This window comes from Gigantopelta aegis, chromosome 14 (assembly GCF_016097555.1).
Source record: "Gigantopelta aegis isolate Gae_Host chromosome 14, Gae_host_genome, whole genome shotgun sequence".
NCBI lineage: Eukaryota > Metazoa > Mollusca > Gastropoda > Neomphalida > Peltospiridae > Gigantopelta > Gigantopelta aegis.
Genome location: NC_054712.1, coordinates 6,766,724 through 6,787,104, shown reverse-complemented (window position 1 = coordinate 6,787,104; position 20,381 = coordinate 6,766,724). Strand labels below are relative to the sequence as shown.

General features: G+C 37.7%; 1 protein-coding gene across 3 annotated transcripts in view; it reads right to left on the bottom strand.

The window, feature by feature from the left end:
- Positions 1-3,453: 3,453 nt before the first annotated feature.
- The window catches only part of LOC121388648, a 26,296-nt gene continuing 9,368 nt past the window's right edge, over positions 3,454-20,381 (bottom strand). For 2 of the 3 annotated variants that reach the window (XM_041520085.1, XM_041520084.1), the window contains exons 2-11: positions 19,978-20,103; positions 16,565-16,660; positions 15,595-15,693; positions 11,739-11,837; positions 10,197-10,323; positions 8,156-8,251; positions 7,547-7,643; positions 5,847-6,011; positions 4,147-4,340; positions 3,454-3,661 (exon numbers count right to left, since the gene is read on the bottom strand). In XM_041520085.1, coding sequence (XP_041376019.1) covers positions 3,549-3,661; positions 4,147-4,340; positions 5,847-6,011; positions 7,547-7,643; positions 8,156-8,251; positions 10,197-10,323; positions 11,739-11,837; positions 15,595-15,693; positions 16,565-16,660; positions 19,978-20,088 — 1,197 coding nt within the window. In that variant the 5' untranslated portion in view covers positions 20,089-20,103 and the 3' untranslated portion in view covers positions 3,454-3,548. The remainder of the gene's footprint in view (positions 3,662-4,146; positions 4,341-5,846; positions 6,012-7,546; positions 7,644-8,155; positions 8,252-10,196; positions 10,324-11,738; positions 11,838-15,594; positions 15,694-16,564; positions 16,661-19,977; positions 20,104-20,381) is intronic. The other variant, XM_041520086.1, reaches the window with a different exon arrangement.

The window sequence follows — 20,381 nt, the reverse complement described above, 5'->3', positions numbered from 1 at the left end:
CATTATTATTTTAATATAATACAGGTTAATGCAGAGATGCAAGTTTTCAGGGGGTTGGGGGGCATCAAATACTTGCATCTCGGTTGGCTGGATTTGATGTGAAAAGTGTTAACTTTTTAAAGAATATTTCAGTTTTGGTTTTGAATGATTAGTAAGAGAGAAGTTGGTATGATGGATTTGTTTCCCCAAGGCGTCAGAGGTTTGTTTCACCCCCACCCCCCACCCCACCCCCCAGTTGAACATGGAGGGAAGGAATGTTTTATTTAAAGATGACATTTCAGTTAAGGTCATATGGCGTCGGACATATGGTTATGGAAAGAGAGGAAACCCGATGTCATGACCACACAATGGGCTACTTTTCCCCCCAATTTACAGCAAGGCATCTTTTATATGCAGCATTCCACAGACATGATAGTACATACCATGGCCTTTGTTACATCAGATGTGGAGCATGGGCCCACCAATGGCGATCGAACAGAGACCAACTGCCCATCAGATCTTAATGAAAGGAAAATTAATATATTACTAGCCCCCTTCAGTTACTGGCATGTTTTGTTTTAACGACACCACTAGAGCACATTGATTTATTAGTCATCGGCTATTGGATGTCAAACATTTGGTCATTTTGACATAGTCTCGAAGTAAACCCGCTTCATTTTTCCATTAGTAGCAAGGGACTTTTTTTATATGCACCATACCATAAACAGGATAACACATACCATGATCTTTGATATACCAGTCATAGTGCACTGGCTGGAATGAGAAATAGCCCAATGGACCCCAACGACAGGGATCAATCCCAAACAAACTGTGCATTAAGCAAGTGCTGTATTACTGGGCTACGTCCCCCCCCCACCCCCACTCTAGGTTGGAGCCAAGATGGGGGCACAGATTCCTCAACCACTATTCCAAGTGAGATTTAGATGTTATTTTTAATTAACATTTGCTTGCGATCTACGTTATAAGGTATACTGCAAACACACTAGTCACATTTGTAGCTGTGAAAAGGATATGAGAAGAAAAAATACTACATTTAAACTGATTTTGTATAGATAAATGTATTCTGGTAGGCACTAAGTACTGTAGAATACTTTATTTTCAAATTTTCGCGATTTAATGAAAAAGGGTCAATTCGCGAACATTTATTATCTCCCAACCCCCATCTATAAAAAAACGAAGTACAGATGTCAATAATTTTGTTTTAAAAACGGAACTTAGTTTTGCCGGTTGTTACGCTAATCTGTAGAACTAATCCTACATGTACACACGAGTGCTATACACATAAAACAATAGTTTTCCTGCTTTAACTAATCAAGACTTTAGGTTCCATTAGACCAAATCAATTCCTATTGCCGATTATGTTAACGTTTACTAATAAAACTGATATAAGCAGCGTTTCAACACACCCAGGAAGTACAGCAATAGAAAGTGTGGCACCTCACATCTAATCTAGCTGCAAGAAAATGGGGGGTCACGTATCATTTAAGAGATTTAATTTATGTTTTTAATAGCAACCGTCATTTTTGCTGAAAATTGCAGTTCCATTTTTGGGGGTACCCCGCATTAGTTTCAACCTCTGGTATATACTGCACAACAACTGTATAACAAATAAAAGTGTATTTATTTATTGTCAATGGATAGTAGTATTTGCACAAATAATCAATGTCACATATTACTACCAATCACACCCACAGCTGCTTTTACTCCGTAAATATTTGACGGTGCACGTCGAACTTTGACACGGTACTCTCTTCTTTGGTACTATGCAACCTATATCAAAAAAATATATTTTTCAAAAAGTGTCCAATTGGGTGTTTTCATGACTATCAGGATCTTCTGTGTTCTGATATGATGTGACAACATAATTGAAAGTGTTGTTCCTACAGTGCAACCTGATTTAATGTACATCTCAGGAAGCATCAGTGTTATGCAAAGTTGTATACAAATGCAATGTATCATATTTAAAACAAATAATAAATAAAAATACTACTCTTGAAGATACATACTATGGGTTGGTTGTGTATGTCTAGTTGTATATGTAGTGTGTGCATGCATAGTCGGAGTCTCTCATTTCCAGTAAATAATTACCGTAAAACTCATTTATTGCAGTGACCCCGTGTTTTGAAAGACTTTAATGGGCATATGATAAGAACTTCACTAGAAAAAAAGCATATTACATGTGGTATCTGAAATGAACACCACTGCATCCACAAATAGTAGTAAATTAATGTGGTACACATCATGGTGGGGTAAACACCCAAGGTATGGACTATGCTTGGTTGTCAAGTCACTGAATGCAATATTTTCAAACCCATCAGCCTAGTTGGTTTTTATATATGCATTATTAAATCCACGGACAGCTACCAATATATCTGTTGATATTTTATTAATAATCTCCAGTGATTGGTGCTTACAGACATGTATCATATCTAGAGTTATCATTAGGGTTTTACATCTTTATTTTTTATTTGTCATAAAAAAAGCACATTCAATCCATCAAAAGAGTAAGAAAGTAATTTTTCTTTAATTATTTTCTGTTTTAACTGAATATAATATTTATATCGTATGCATTACTACAATCTGTAATGCAACACATCATTTACATAGTAATATTGGAAAATATAGCTTTACAAGTGTGGTAATAGTGGAAGATAATACTAACACACTCAAAATTGCTCTTGTACTTGGTATATACTTCAAATACCCTTTACTATAGAAAACTCACTGAATATATGGACAAGATTTAATGAACTGACCTAAAGCCATCATTACCAAGCTTATATTTGTGTACAAATAAAAAAGAGAATGCAAAATGGCTACACAGAACCCACTTCTGTAGATTTTAATGTTTCTGCCAAACTCACATAATTCACCAACCTAAAAAGTATGTTAAAATTACAGCAGAAATCAGGTTATTTAAATATAGTCATTCCAGAGCCAATTTATTTCCGTCATTGAACACGTAGACTGTGCGATGAACTGATCGCTAGCACATGCGAAGGAAAACGGCATAAAGCTTTTTAGTGTTAGTATTGTTTTATTATCATGTATGTACTTACAATCGTGTTCTTGATTTAAAGTTTTAAACAGCTTTTGTGTTTTGTGGTTTGTTCCGTGACAGGAGGGAGCACCACTTTGTTATTACTAGCCTCGTACATCGGAAACTAATGTGGTATAGTTGAACGAGATTACATTTTTTTTTTTTTTTTTGTTGGCCTTTATAAAACGTTTATTTTCGCGTGGAATATATTTTCACGAATTTCATTCACACGCGAAAAACGCGAAAATAAATTCCACGCGAAAATAAAGTATTATACAGTAACCCAAAAATTGTATACACAGATCAGAGTTGTGTGTTTTATAGCAACCTCACACATGTAATGGCAATAACTGCAATAAATTGGGGGGTGCATTTTTAATGGACTTCAGTATATACAAAACAAGTGGAAAATAGAGTTTTTAAAATCAGGACATTTTATTTTGATTGGAAAGACAATTGGGTAATTTTGGTGCTGGAACCTCTGGTTGATCAGAACCTATTGTGTACACTACACTGCACGACACAACGGTCCCCTGGGTAGAGTTATCGTCAACAGAGGCTGGCCTGACTTCGGATTGGTCTTGTAGATGTACAGAAGACAGTGTAGAACATCAAACACAGCTGTGAAAACAAAGGGAACAAAGGAATGTTAAATGATGTCTTTATACATTCTTTATAGGGATGGGTAGTAGTATTTTGTATCATGATATGGCTTCCCTGTGTCGTGATGCATATTGGTAGAATATTTCACTATTGTGAGGAAAAGATAAAGTTAATTTTGTTTAACGACACCACTGGAGCACATTGATTTATTAATCAGCGGCTATTGAATGTCAAACATTTCACAATTCAGTCCCTTTAGTATATAATTTTAGTTATTAAAAAGGTTTTTTCAATCAGAAACATGTTAAATTGTAGGGCTAGCTCTGGGTGAGTAAAACATTTAACCAAATTATCTTTTAAAAAATGCAAAACAACAGTTATTTTCCAATAAATAACCAATTACAACATGAAATTTTTTCACAAAATTGTAATAAAATTGGCGAATTGGGTGAGTGGCAGAGCTCGCCCTGAATTCACAGCAAACAGAAGACATAGTCTCCAACCTGTAGCTTCTGTGGATTCATCATCGGTGGGTCGCGGCGACCGGTAGATGGGGTATTTGGCGTCGAAGGTGTCCCCGAGGATGTTCAGAGCGCCCGGTATGTCCCTGGGGGACGGCAGGCTGAAAGCTCGCGCCTTTCTGTGCTGGGAACTCACAATCGAATTGGAAAACTGAGACACGTTGAGAATTTCAAACCTGTAGGAAAAATACAAACATCTGCAAGTATTAATAAAACTTAACTTTGTTTGACACCTACATGTAATCACCGTGTATTGTTTTTGTAATAAAACATTCATTCATTCTTTTTCTGTGCTGGGATGTCATTAAATATTCATTCATTCATTCATTCATACTAATACAACTGAACTTTGGAACTTTGTTTAACACCAAATAGCCGTGTATTTTTGGGTCTTTTGCTGCATGGGGTGTCATTAAACATTCATTCATTCATATTAATAAAACATAACTTTGTTTGACATCAAATAGCCATGTATTTTTTGGTGTCGGGTGTTGTTGAACATTGATTAATTAATTCATTCATATTAATAAAACATAACTTTGACACCAAATAGCCATGAGTCTTTTGTGTTGGGGTGCTGTTAAACATTGATTCATTTGTATTAATATAAACTCTCTGTAGTATAATACCTGTTATGAGATGCACAAGGCCGTAGGATCTAGACCATGTAAGAGATCACTCACTATTATTGACATTTTCACAAGCATACAAATCATACATTAATTTTTTCGTTTTGGAATCCCCTCTCCCCTCTTAAAAGTGTACATTAAAAATGTTTGTTTTATAAGGAATAGGTTTACTTGCATCGTCTTTAAAGCCCCTCCCTTCAACCCAACCACCCCCAATGTACAGTTTGCATACTCATCCTGAAATTAATGCGATCATAGTATTAATTTGAAAAATGCGAGTTCGTGTTATTTGCATTAAAATTTCACATTTATTTCTATGTTTTATATATGTGTTCCAAAGAAATAAAATTATAATATATTTATAAAACAGAACTGGAAAACAATTCATACATGTAGTAGGCAAGTCTGACTAATTGTCGAATAGTCCGGTAAGTTATGTATCACATGCTATTAAAACAAAAATTAAAATTCTAGTAGATTTATAAAACAACTGTAGCACAATTCATCATAGACGAGACAGACTAATTGTCCAATATTCACTTGCATTAATTTTGGGACGCGTTAATTTCAGGACCTATAGTATATGACATCAGATATCTTTAAGTGACCACACGGATAATTAGAGAAGAAACCCTCTGTCATAACTTAATGATTAGCAATAAGGCAGGAAACATTTTGTTCAGTATCACATCACGATTTGCTACACAAATTTCAGAGATCACTACACAATTTTAAAACATTAAACAGTAGTTGCTAATAAATTTTCAGTCGACTAGAAATATTGCTAATCAAAATTTCAAAAACAAAATGTTCCCTGTAAGGAATCTTTTACAAACAGGACAGCACACACCATGGTCTTTGTTACACCAGTTGTGGAACACTGACTAGATCGAAAAATAGTTCAATGGATGAAAAAGCTCGCTTGATATGCAGTCAGTCTAGGATCGATTCCCACTGATGGGTTCATCCTAGATGGATGGTGCATCATGCGAATGCTTTACCACTGGGCTACTTCCCTCCCAAAGATTTCAAGATATTCTAGTTACAACTTACATGTTAAAGTGGAAATAACGTCCAGTTTGATCGGTTTTCTGGTGAGGACTTCTCTGTACACCAATTTCTCGTCTACCTACTAGGGAGGACTTCTTTCCATTTTGTGGGGTTATCTCGTAGTCCACAAACACCTGTGTAGTATTTAGTAAGTCAGCAAAATTTACACTGGAATAAAAGAAAATTAAAAATTAAAATACAAAAAATTATGTTTTGTTTAACGACACCACTAAAACACATTGAACCATCAGCTAATGGATTTCAAACATTTGGTAATTTTGACATTGTCTTTGAGTGGATACCCACTACATTTTTCACATAGAAACAAGGGATCTTTTATATATAGGCACCATCTCACAGACAGGACAGAACATACCACGTTTTTTGATATACCAGTCATGCTGCACTGGCTGGAACGAGAAATAGCCTAATGGCGCCCACCAACCGCAAATCAGGTTCTTTACCACTGGGCTATATCCAGCCCCTAATTTTAATGAGACATAATACGGGGTTATTTCAGCCTGGCTCGACATAAAATAATTTAAAATGTAAAAACCAAAACCAAAATCATTATTTCTTATACATGTATTTCTTGTGGCAATTGTGGTTATCATTGCAGTAAAGAGTGATAAGATTACTATACATCCACTGTAAATTATTTTAATCCATTTGAATCAATGAATTCTTTGTATACTGTAACAAATTGCACATTTGGAAGAACAGGTTTCTAGTATTTTCAGGGTCACAGGATCGAACCACCACTGTGGATGCATTCAATTGATTGTGTTTTTTCTCATTCCAACCAGTGCACCACAACTAGTCAAAGGCCATGGTATGTACTTTCCTGTCTGTAGGAAAGTGCATGTAAAAAATCCATGGCTACATTAGGACAAATGTAGCAGGTTTCCTCTAATGACTACAAGTCATAATTACCAAATATTTGACATCCAATAGCCGATGATTAATTAATCAAAGTGTTCTAGTGATGTCATTATACAAAACAAACCTTAGTACTTTTAAAACTACTGGAACAAATTTTGTCTAGATATATGTAGAGTAAAAAAAACAGGAAGCTAGACAGTACTATAAAAGATTTGTCAGCAAATTTATTCATTTACCCACAACATAGCAGGGTATGCACTTCAGATTTTTTTTGACTGGCCAGTCTGGCCACTCACAGCAACACTTTGACTTGCCCGTACAACTTTTGAATAGCCCACAACCGAATTTCGTTAAAAAAAAAGAACTTGCTTACACTGCACTTTAAAAACATGTTAACATATCATACAAACAATAATAACAACACAAAAGAAGGAAACAGAACTTGTTTTAGTTTTATTACAAACTGTTGTAATTAAATTATAATTATTATGTTGTCATGGGACCCACACAATCAAACATCTGGAATATTTTACCAAGGCTTGGTCTTGGAATCAATAAGGTGCTTTTATGGCCGTATGATGAGGAATTAAAAAAATGCTAAGCTGACAGCAGTCTATGTTGACATCGTTCGCAGTGACGATTGCCATTTCTCTGGGTATCATGGATCCCCCCCCCCCCCCCCCCCCCCACTATAAACCATTTAGACCCCTCCCTGCTAAAATTCCTGGGGTTAGACCTCTTTAGAGCGAGGAATATGCTGGAATGGTCAGAAATCTTTCTTCAGACACGTATATCAAAATATCTTAAAAGGTGTTCCATACTTGAACCCATACGCAGTACCAAGTCCTGTCATAAAGAGGTCTTCTAATTCTACACGAGTCTTAATGCTCAGCATTGCCCGGGACAATACACATCTGGCTGAAATGAAAAATATATCAAATGAAAATAAAAAATCTATGACACAACTGAATCACAATGTGATTCACTGTTTGACAAAAATCGTTTACATTTTGATGAAAATATCAAGGGCATAACATGGTCTGGACCTGTGAGTGGGGGTGTGTGTTGAATATATCAACCTAGCAGACACTTTTACATTTTGATGACAATATCAAGGGCATAACATGGTCTGGACCTGTGAGTGGGGGTGTGTGTTGAATATATCAACCTAGCAGACACTTTTACATTTTGATGACAATATCAAGGGCATAACATGGTCTGGACCTGTGAGTGGGGGTGTGTGTTGAATATATCAACCTAGCAGACACTTTTACATTTTGAGGAAAATATCAAGGGCATAACATGGTCTGGACCTGTGAGGGTCACAACCCCAACATCCCAGCCTATGTCCCTGAACACAGAGGCAGATCTATTTGTAATATTACAGAAGTAAATACACATTACGGATACATTAAAATATTAAAACTTACGTATTTGGTTTGGCTTCACCAGCCTAGGATACAAAGCATTGACAGTGAACACCTTTCCGTGACTGTTGAAACCAAAGGCATTTCCTGGCAGAATCCCTGGAAAGAACATAGACAGGCAGATAGTTGAGGTTTATGCTTGAACTTTCTTTGGAAAGTCATTTGCATGCAAGTCACATGTTAAATAGTAAAAAAATTAAGTTTGTTTTGTTTAATGACACCACTAAAGCATATTGATTTATTAATCATCAGCTATTGGATTTCAAACATTTGGTAATTTTGACATATAGTTGTAGAGAGAAACCCGCTAAATGTTTTCATTAATAGCAAGGGATCTTTTATATGCACTATCCCATAAATAGAATAGCACATGCCGTGGCCTTTGATATACCAGTTGTGGTGCACTGGCTGGAACAAGAAATAGCCCAATGGGCCCACCGACGGGGATCAATCCTAAACAATGTTTTATCACTGGGTTATATCTCACCCTTATGTTAAACAGTAAAAAGATAAATTTAGTTGTTTTTTAAAGTGGGTAGGAAACATTGGCCCGACCCACACTAGATTTCTTCAACATTTTGTAATACATTACATAACCCCACATCATTCCAACTTTTACTTTCAAGCAAGTGCCATAAATAGAGATTATTATACGATGTTGTGCGTCTTGCTTGAGCAATACAAAAATCCTGACACAAGTTTCATAAAATCAGTACGTCTCACACACAAGTGTAATAATTCCTTAATTATCCATATCATTATTGGTATATTTTTTGTATGAATAACAAGAACTGTCTCAAAATGTTTCAACCACAACTAGAAGAAGATGACGAAATGACGTCATACTTCACATGCAGTGCTAGGATTAGAGAAGCAATGTCATGTTATGATGTCACTTCCATAAATTACGCCATTAAATTTGTTATTACACTTGTGCTTAGTATGATTTTTATTAACTCGGTTATGTTGAACTATGTGGATTTAGTGGATAACCCTACTGTGTTTTCCGATTTGCAAACGTATACTGTCGCAAATTTAGTTTTATAAAACAGTAAATTTGCTACTGTAAAACCACCGATATACGTATGCAAATCGGAAAACACAGAAGGGTTATCCCTATTCTAATTAAACTGCTTGCTGGTTGATTTTAAATAGAAAATTGTCACATTTGTAGTAAGAATAAGCCTATAAACGTCACCAGCTGGTGACGTCATTAGGCAGCCCATTAACAGACGATGGGTGGTCGGACAGTTAGCGGCTCAAACATAGGTGTGTAATTTGACATATTTAATCTGCTCCACTGATTAGATAACGACTAATAAAGAATAATATGTTCATTTCTGACATAAAAACTTCTCATTATTTAACGACTTCTGTACGTAATATGAACGCTACAGAAATTGTCTTTATGACGTCATTACAAAACAACCCTGTTCTTCGCTTAACTTATGACATATATTTTTTGTATGAATAACAAGAACTGTCTCAAAATGTTTCAACCACAACTAAAAGGAGATGACGAAATGACGTCATACTTCACATGCAGTGCTAGGATTAGAGAAGCAATGTCATGTTATGATGTCACTTCCATAAATTACGCCATTAAATTTGTTATTACACTTGTGCTTAGTATGATTTTTATTAACTTGGTTATGTTGAACTATGTGGATTATAAAACGTCTTACAAAATACTATTATCTATGCTAAACATTTCAAACCTTCATTCTAGATCGTTTTAGTACATACATATGCTGGTTGGGGTGTGGATTGGGGTGGTGGTGATTGTGTTAATGAACATCCACCTCCCGGGTCTCTCTCATCTGACACTTAAGCTCTTATGTAACATGAAACAAATGTTTATAATGGTGCTAAAGAAATATAATAATCATAAATTAAATAATCTGCAGAAATCATGCATTCAATGATTTTGTCCATCTTCCTGTGATTGCCGAAAATTTTCTCCTGTGATTAGGCCTAACAAAACAAATGTGTGTTTCAGGTTTCACCAGAAACATACATATATTTGTTGTTAGGCCTTACGAACCTGGATACGTGTATGCTGTGAAATTCTCGAGAACGTGGCCGGACTGTTTGTCTGCTATAATGGCATGAACCAGATAGCCCCGATCTTTCACCAGAGGATCACCATCTTCATTGTGGCAAATTGCTGCCTGCTCAACAGTAAATCAAACAGGTACGTCAATCTCAGTAACATTGAGTGGCTGATGTATTCATGGCTGATGTATTCGTGGCAATTGCACCATGGCACGACAACTATTGGGAATGATTTTTGTTTCTTGGTTTAATTACACCACTAGCACATGTATACCCCTCTACATGGGCAGTGGTGGTAAACAAGTCATTGAAACAAATAGTCATTATTCAATAAATAAAAATGTATAAAATAAAGAAAGAATTTTTTCTTTTTAAATGTGTTAATCATCAGTTATCCGATGTCAAACATTTGATAATTCTGACAGTCTTCAGAAACAAAATCATCTACAGCTTTCCATTAGCGGCAAAGAATCTTTTATAGGCCTACAGCACATACCAAAAGTTTGTTTTGTTTAACGACACCACTAGAGCACATTGATTTATTATCACTGGCTATTAACATTTGGTAATTTTGACATAGTCTTTTAAAGGAAACCCACTACATTTTTCCATTAGTAGCAAGGGATCTTTTATATGCACCATCCCACAGACAGGATAGCACATACCATGGCCTTTGATATACCAGTTGTAGTGCACTGGCTGGAGCAAGAAATAGTCCAATGGGCCCACTGATGGGGATCAATCCCAGACCGACCGCGTATCAAGCAAGCACTTTACCACTGGGCTGCGTTTTGCCCACAGCACATAGCACTGCCTACGATATACAGCGCATGTGACATTGGTTGGATCAGAAACAAAATGGGTAGGCCCCTGGAATGAATGGATGCATTAATAAATGTCTATCAACACCCCATCATGAAAAAAACAAACATTGGCTGTTGATTATCAAAACAAAGAGCCTGCGCTTTGTAAAGCTCATAATGCAATAATTTAATTTCCCACCATCTCTTTTTAAATAATATTTTTTCTTACATAATTATATAATTAGCCTGGGGTCTTGGTCAACCTACTTTGAGTGAATTTAACTCACTCACTTCCTCAACCTTTTACTCACCAACTCATGCACAAAGACACCCTCTCACCCCACGCTCGCTCTCTCTGTCTCTGTGTGTGTGTGTGTGTGTGTGTGTGTGTGTGTGTGTGTGTGTGTGTGTCTCTCTCTCTCTCTCTCTCTCTCTCTCTCTCTCTCTCTCTCTCTCTCTCTCTCTCTCTCTCTCTCTCTCTCTCTCTCTCTCTCTCTCTCTCTCTCTCTCTCTCTCTCTCTCTCTCTCTCATACACACACCTGTATGGGAGTTCTGAACTCTAATTAAACTAACAAGGGATTTTCTACCATCTACTGTCTATTAGGAACATTTAATACAAAACTACTACACTATGCTATACACTTTTAGAGCATTTAATTTTTCCATCATATAATTAAAACCATTTTACCCTCCATCCACCAAATCCACCCTTGTTGTGTATACTCACACTGTTGGGAAAATTGACGTACACATCACTGCATCCAGAGTAATCATCTTGGAGTTTCATTACTGCATACAGCTCGGCACTGATCACCTGAGTGAACACCTGTCAACAAATCTTTTTTTTTAAATATATATATTTTATTTAACGATGCACTTGACACATTTTATTTACGGTTATATGGCGTCAGACATTTAAGCACCACATAGATATTGAGAGAAGAAACCCGCTGTCACCACTTCATGGGCTACTCTTTTTGATTAGAAGCAAGGGATCTTTTATATACACCATCCCACAGACAGGATAACACATATCACGGCTTTTGATATACCAATCGTGGTGCACTGGCTGGAAAGAGAAATAGCCCAATGGGCCCACCAGCAGAGATCGATCCCACACCGACTGCGCATCGAGCGAGCGCTGTACCACTGGGCTACGTCCCGCTGTGAACAAATATAATACATGGTACATTATTGTGAAGGATCCCAGATTATGTAACATTCACCAACACACTGCTTATAACTTTGTGATTAAATAATAAATTATCAATTTTGTCAAACCGAACCTGTTTCTGTTCGCCCTGGTGTTTGTACTAGTTCACTCAAAACTAAAGAGACTATCTCATGGTCCATTCCTTGATGTGGTCATGTAGCTTGATTATCTCAGTGACCCAGAGAGCTATACCAGTGGGAGTTTTGGCTCAGGTTAGAATCACCCAAGCTGGATTGGTCAAAGGGTAGAAGCTAGAATAATATCAATCACTGTGGGTCACCCAAGCCAGATTGGTCAACGGGTAGAGGTTAGAATAATAAGATCACTGTGGGTCACCCAAGCCGGATTGGTCAACGGGTAGAGGCTATAATAATATCAATCACTGTGGGTCACCCAAGCTGGATTAGTCAAAGGGTAGAGGCTAGAATAATAAGATCACTGTGGGTCACCCAAGCTGGATTAGTCAAAGTGTAGAGGCCATAATAATATCAATCACTGTGGGTCACCCAAGCTGGATTGGTCAAAGGGTAGAGGTTAGAATAATATCAATCACTGTGGGTCACCCAAGCCGGATTGGTCAACGGGTAGAGGCTAGAATAATAAGATCACTGTGGGTCACCCAAGCTGGATTAGTCAAAGGGTAGAGGCTATAATAATATCAATCACTGTGGGTCATTCAATCTGGATTGGTCAAAGGGTAGAGGCTAGAATAATATTAATGTCTGTGGGTCACCCAAGCTGGATAATATCAATCACTGTGGGTCACCCAAGCTGGATTAGTCAAAGGGTAGAGGTTAGAATAATAAGATCACTGTGGGTCACCCAACAGGATTGGTCAAAGGGTAGAGGCAAAAATAATATTGATCACTGTGAGTCACCCAACTGAATTGGTCAAAGGGTAGAGGCTAGAATAATATTGATCACTGCGGGTCACCCAAGCTGGATTGGTCAAAGGGTAGAGTCTGGATTACTATGGATCACTGTGGGTCACCCAAGCTGGATTGGTCAAAGGGTTGAGGCTAGAATAATATCGATAACTGCTGAAGACAGATGAGATGGGCCAAACTACTTGTATGGAGGCACCTAACCACAGCTCAACGCACATTCACTCATATGATGGACGACAAAACCTAATCTGTTTCTGAGTAACACATAAAGGGTTTCAGATAATTTTAAATTCTCAAGAGACTTGTTGCCTGAGAAACATACAGTAATGTCAGATGTGCTCCCTCCTCCCTCCACCATCCCTCATATTCACTATCTCACATATTACACAGTAATAAACATAGCAATTACATAATGTATTTAAAGCAATTTAAAAAAAAACTTTCACATCAGTATAAAATGGAGTAATGTTAATGGAAATAAAATCGGATGTTATTAACTTAACATTTTGTTGAACATCCATTTTTCATGCAATTTTTTTAAGTTCTACATGTACATGTATATATAAGTTGGCTTTTGTTCGTTTATTTACTGAATAAAAGGGGAGGGATGGCATGCAGGCCAGCCTTGTCACAGATAAAATGCTGTCAAACGAGGATTGGCATGCAGACCAGCCTTGTCACAGACAAAATGAGGGTTGGCATGCAGATCAGCCTTGTCACAGATAAAATGTTGTCAAACGAGGGTTGGCATGCAGATCAGCCTTGTCACAGATAAAATGAGGGTTGGCATGCAGACCAGCCTTGTCACAGATAAAATGTTGTCAAATGAGGGTTGGCATGCAGATCAGCCTTGTCACAGATAAAATGTTGTCAAACGAGGGTTGGCATGCAGATCAGCCTTGTCACAGATAAAATGAGGGTTGGCATGCAGACCAGCCTTGTCACAGATAAAATGAGGGTTGGCATGCAGACCAGCCTTGTCACAGATAAAATGTTGTCAAATGAGGGTTGGCATGCCGACCAGCCTTGTCACAGATAAAATGCTGTCAAATGAGGGTTGGCATGCAGGCCAGCCTTGTCACAGATAAAATGCTGTCAAATGAGGGTTGGCATGCAGGCCAGCCTTGTCACAGATAAAATGCTGTCAAACGAGGGTTGGCATGCAGGCCAGCCTTGTCACAGATAAAATGCTGTCAAACGAGGGTTGGCATGCAGACCAGCCTTGTCACAGATAAAATGTCAAATGAGGGTTGGCATGCAGGCCAGCCTTGTCACAGATAAAATGTTGTCAAACGAGGGTTGGCATGCAGGCCAGCCTTGTCACAGACAAAATGTCAAATGAGGGTTGGCATGCAGGCCAGCCTTGTCACAGATAAAATGTTGTCAAACGAGGGTTGGCATGCAGGCCAGCCTTGTCACAGATAAAATGTTGTCAAACGAGGGTTGGCATGCAGGCCAGCCTTGTCACAGACAAAATGTTGTCAAACGAGGGTTGGCATGCAGGCCAGCCTTGTCACAGATAAAATGTTGTCAAACGAGGGTTGGCACAGACAAAATGTCAAATGAGGGTTGGCATGCAGACCAGCCTTGTCACAGATAAAATGAGGGTTGGCATGCAGACCAGCCTTGTCACAGATAAAATGTTGTCAAACGAGGGTTGGCATGCAGGCCAGCCTTGTCACAGACAAAATGTCAAATGAGGGTTGGCATGCAGGCCAGCCTTGTCACAGATAAAATGTTGTCAAACGAGGGTTGGCATGCAGGCCAGCCTTGTCACAGATAAAATGTTGTCAAACGAGGGTTGGCATGCAGACCAGCCTTGTCACAGACAAAATGCTGTCAAATGAGGGTTGGCATGCAGATCAGCCTTGTCACAGATAAAATGCTGTCAAATGAGGGTTGGCATGCAGATCAGCCTTGTCACAGATAAAATGAGGGTTGGCATGCAGACCAGCCTTGTCACAGATAAAATGCTGTCAAATGAGGGTTGGCATGCAGATCAGCCTTGTCACAGATAAAATCTTGTCAAATGAGGGTTGGCATGCAGATCAGCCTTGTCACAGATAAAATGAGGGTTGGCATGCAGATCAGCCTTGTCACAGATAAAATGCTGTCAAATGAGGGTTGGCATGCAGATCAGCCTTGTCACAGATAAAATGAGGGTTGGCATGCAGACCAGCCTTGTCACAGATAAAATGCTGTCAAATGAGGGTTGGCATGCAGATCAGCCTTGTCACAGATAAAATCTTGTCAAATGAGGGTTGGCATGCAGACCAGCCTTGTCACAGATAAAATCTTGTCAAATGAAGGTTGGCATGCAGATCAGCCTTGTCACAGATAAAATGAGGGTTGGCATGCAGACCAGCCTTGTCACAGATAAAATGTTGTCAAATGAGGGTTGGCATGCAGACCAGCCTTGTCACAGATAAAATGAGGGTTGGCATGCAGACCAGCCTTGTCACAGATAAAATGCTGTCAGTCACCTCTATAAACATTCTTCCTGCTCCATCAGCTATTCCCCTCATCTCGTCCACATACTGTGGGAAATACGACTTCACTATGGACAGATAACTCTTGTAATACTGAAATGCATGATAAAGACATCCATTTATAAATGAGACCACAGCATGCAAAAATTAAAAGAAAAATACTTTCTCATTATCATTACCGGTATGTACCTTAAATCAACATTTTTACCAATTTCCAAAATAAAAATTTATTAAATTTATTTTAAAATATTAAAAATGCTTGCCAAGTTGTGGTCAAATAACACAATAAAGAATTTTTCAAAACAGTCTCAATTAAATAAACGTTTGTTGATGAATTAATCAACGAGAACTGGATGTCAAACATTTGATCACCATGACATGCAGTCGGAGGAAACCCACTACTTTTTTCCATTAGCAGCAAATGATCTTTTATATGCACTTTCCCAGATATGACAACACATACCATAGCATTTGATATATGTGTACCTTTCATGGGGCACTGGTTGGAATCGAAAAACCCAATCAAAGAATAGATCCAGTGAGTGGATTCGAACCCTTCAACCCAAGCACCCCCAGCAGGCACTCTACTGACTTAACTAGATCCCACCTCTTCTAAATTATATGCGATACTCCTTAACTGAACAGGGTGGGACGTAGCCCAGTGGTAAAGCGCTCGCTCGATGTGTGGTCGGTCTACACCATGACTGGTATATCAAAGGCCGTGGTATGTACTACCTTGTCTGTGGGATGATGCATGTAAAAGATCCCTTGCTGTTAATCGAAAAGTGTAGCCCATGAAGTGGCGACAGCGGGTTTCCTCTCTCAATATCTGTATGGTCCTTAACCATATGTTTGACGCCATATAACCGTAAATAAAATGTATTGAGTGCATCGTTAAATAAAACATTTCTTTCTTTTTCCTTAAAACTGAACATACCCTACCTTTAAAAAACAACAACCTTACCTCACTGCCTTGTGTTGTATGTACAAAGGGAAGCAACTTGGTGTGCAGTCGACTCTTTGAGAAGTACTCGTCTATTTCTGTTTTGAATGTATAACCCTATATTGAAACAAACAAATTCCATGTTAAATAATCTACAAAGATACTGCAAGTAACAAATGGTTCAGGAATGAACATGAAAAATGTGTGAGTAAAATAAAAATGTCTGTCATTCCTATAATGGATATCTGAAATAAGATTCCAAATTGAAATGTCAGTCCTCCAGGGCTCAAACTTAACGACGGCACCAACAGATATTGACGTTGTTGAGATATAAAGTGTTGTAAGTCAGTAGCATCACCAATGGCAGAAAAGTAATGCTCCTCAACAATGGCAAAACATATACACATTATCTGCCGATAGGGTCATGTATTTTTTTTACCTTTTTTGCATTGACCCCCTCAGATTTTACTGAAACTTTATACACTAGTAAGGGACTCAGAAACAACCTTTCAGCCAAACATTTAGACCAATTAGTCGAATGGTTTCCGAGATATAGGTCACCAAAGTTTTACCTAATTAATAAGTATATGGACAGTCACGTTATTAAAAATGTGATAACTTAGCTCCAGATAAAGCTAGGAAGGTCATTCAACTGTCATTTTAAAGCTTTGAACAAATGTCAATGAAATCGAAAGCTCAGATTGACCTTGACCTTCACCTCCTTGAAATTAGTAATGGCAGATTTTTCCAAAAAGCCCCTACTAGTGTATTAAGTTTCATTGAAATATGACAGGGTAAGTGTTTCGGGTGATAGAGCTGACATGGAATGACCCAATATATAACATTTGTACATTTGAAATATGTGCTCTAGTGCTGTTTTTAAACAAAACAAACTAAAAACTATCCTTCTTGTTATTTTCAAAGTTGTCTTAATTATGACACTCTCGTAAAAACTTACTGCAGGACGTCTTTTCGTGGCACTATCAGTTTACCGTAGTATAGTAGCATAACACGGAAGAAGCAGAGGTGGAGCTGTGAACATTTGGCTCCAGGCTTGGTGGGGAGCCAAATTAACGAGCAGGTTAGGCTAATTTTACTTCTCATAAAGACCATATCAGCGAAAGAAATAAGCAGAATTTTTCCTTTGTCCACCGGACAAGTACATCGAGAAATCTACTTGTCCAGCAATATTTTCACTTATCCAAAAATGTTTTTGTTTTATGAAAGTACAAGAAACGTATTTTTGATTGCTCAAAATTAAACTGCATTGAACATTTTTACTTGTCCACTGGACAACCATTAAGGTACATTTTGCTTGTCTGATCAGATTTTCATTAGTCAGGACAAACGGCCAAGTGCTTATTTTGAAGACTGTATATTTTGTTATGCTTTTCATTGACACAATTCCGCATGTGTTTTATCTGGAACATTTCCGCAAGCGAAAATGGTTTTTTCCGTATCTGCATTTTCGCAAGTGGATTACTATACAAAATTTTATGTGGTGACCGAAGTGTACCTTTAAGCTGAAAAAAATAAGCTTCATGTTATGACATCACCATTCTGAAAAACTCATGCATCAGGGGTTCAAAAATTTTCAAAAAAATTACTTGCCATAGGGCAAGTGCCAATCAGATATTCACTTGCCCTATATATTTTTCCACTTGCCCATACTTCTTAAGGTAACCAATTGTGTTACTCCTATTTAATTTAATACAGTGCTTAATAGTGTAATAATCTTGAAAGTAATTGGTTCAATTGCACAAATAAAGAATTTTGCCAATAGGTTACAACACTTACTCAGGAAGTACTAAATGTATATGTCTGTCCAGTAGTATCAACTGTCTTCTCTATTTGTTGATTTAAACTTTATTTTTTTTAAATAGTGTCCATTTGTTGATTTAAACTTTGTTATTTGTTTGGTAGTGTCCACTTGTTCATCTAAATATAAGTATTGTGTTGATGTATGTCTTGGTGACCACTTGTATGGACGTGGATGTTGTGAGATCCCTTTCCACTCGTGAGCCATTCTTTTATGGCTGGCATTGGTTCAAAAATGTTTAGGGATTTTGGCCCATGTGTCATTGTGTATATATTATTTAATTTTGTTTGCCCCAAAACACTTCTCTGAGGTGTTTTTACCCTGTTCATAGCTGAGAAAAGTCTCTCTCAAACAGTCATAGCTGGGCTCAAAGTATACATGAGCTCTTACTTTGGAAATGTTTTTAAATAGTGCACGCTTGGTAAACAGCCGGGGAGGGGTGTACATCAATTGCAGCCTTGTATTTTAAACTTATTGAGCATAATTTATTTGTTAAAAACTATGAATAAAGCAGAAACAATGAATATATTCATGTATGCTTAGAGGGTATCGCACCATCACGATTACGACGTAGGACTAATGAAATCTGACTTGTCACAATTATTACGTAGGGCTAATGAAAAATAACTTCACCTACATGAACGTAGATTTAAATTTATAAAGTACTGAAACATTAAGTATGTTCTGCTACAAGGTTTATTATATCTAAACTAAAATGTCTTGCAACTTTTATAAGAATTATAAATTTGCTTTACGTTCCCGTTCATTTGCAAAGAGCAGATTCCAGAACCACGTTAATGTCTAATTTAATTTGAATATAACAATTTTAAACTGTATCCCACCTTATTTACCATGTTTGCAAGGATTAAACATTATGATTGCACATACACGGCATGTATACTTTTATTTTGATATAAGCTGTAAAGCGTATTGAACGCTATTTCTCTGAAGATCATCAAACCGATTATTTGTATGAATTCAGTCAAACGTTCAGTTGCTGAAATTACCGATCTTAGTCAATAGTAAAAGGGGAATAACTCTAAAGTTGTTATCGAACTTTTCAACACATTGTTTTCCGTTTTGGTGTGTCAACACATTGGCAAGAGTTCCGATCGTTCCAGCATTTAGGGTTAGGGTTAGTTCTCTTCAGAGCTATATAAATGCTTGTAAGGTCGGAACTCTTTCCAAAGTTTTTACCAAGATTTGTAACAAAACTTTTAAAATGTTTTAGGTGTTACATTAGTCACTTGTCATCGGGCATATGCAGTTAACATTATTACTTGCCCAGCATGGAAATTCCACTTGGCATGGGCGTCGGGCAATGGGATTTTTGAACCCCTGATGCATGGAAAAATCGCTCATTACATGAATAGAAATGAGTCTGTGGTTCGAATACTCAGTGGATGTAGATTTTTCTGTTACATTTTGGAGCCGATGTAGTGCACATGATAGCACATACCACGGACTTTAATATACCAGTTGTGATGCACTGGCTAGAAAGAGATATAGCCCAATGGGGGAACAAGCTTAATGCTTAGTTGTTAGTGGTTAGTGAGAGTGACGCCCAATGAACTGTTAAAACTCACTCTCAGTGGGAGCCGGTACCGTAACCTACCATATCATGTCCAACTTCATAGTGGCTCCCTCTGGTGGTCAACTCGGGAATGCTCAATGGATGCGACGATGATATTAGGACAAGCAGACCAAGCATAACCAAGACGTCCATTTTCAGCTTTATGGCCTATAAAAGAAAGGAATGTTTAAAGAAGACTTCACATCAGGGCTAGGGTCTCCACGAGTACTCGAGTACTCGGGCACGGGTCGAGTCTAGCAAAGACTCGAGTCCATTCACAGGACTCGAGTACCCGTACAAGTGAGACAATGTAGAGCAACTAGTTCAGCAGTAACTAATCAACGATACAAGTTACACGATAATTATATGACTATTTGCTTGTTTCTTTTTTAATCTGGCCGTCCATTCGTCCGTCACAATACTGAACGTATCAACGGGTTTCTAAA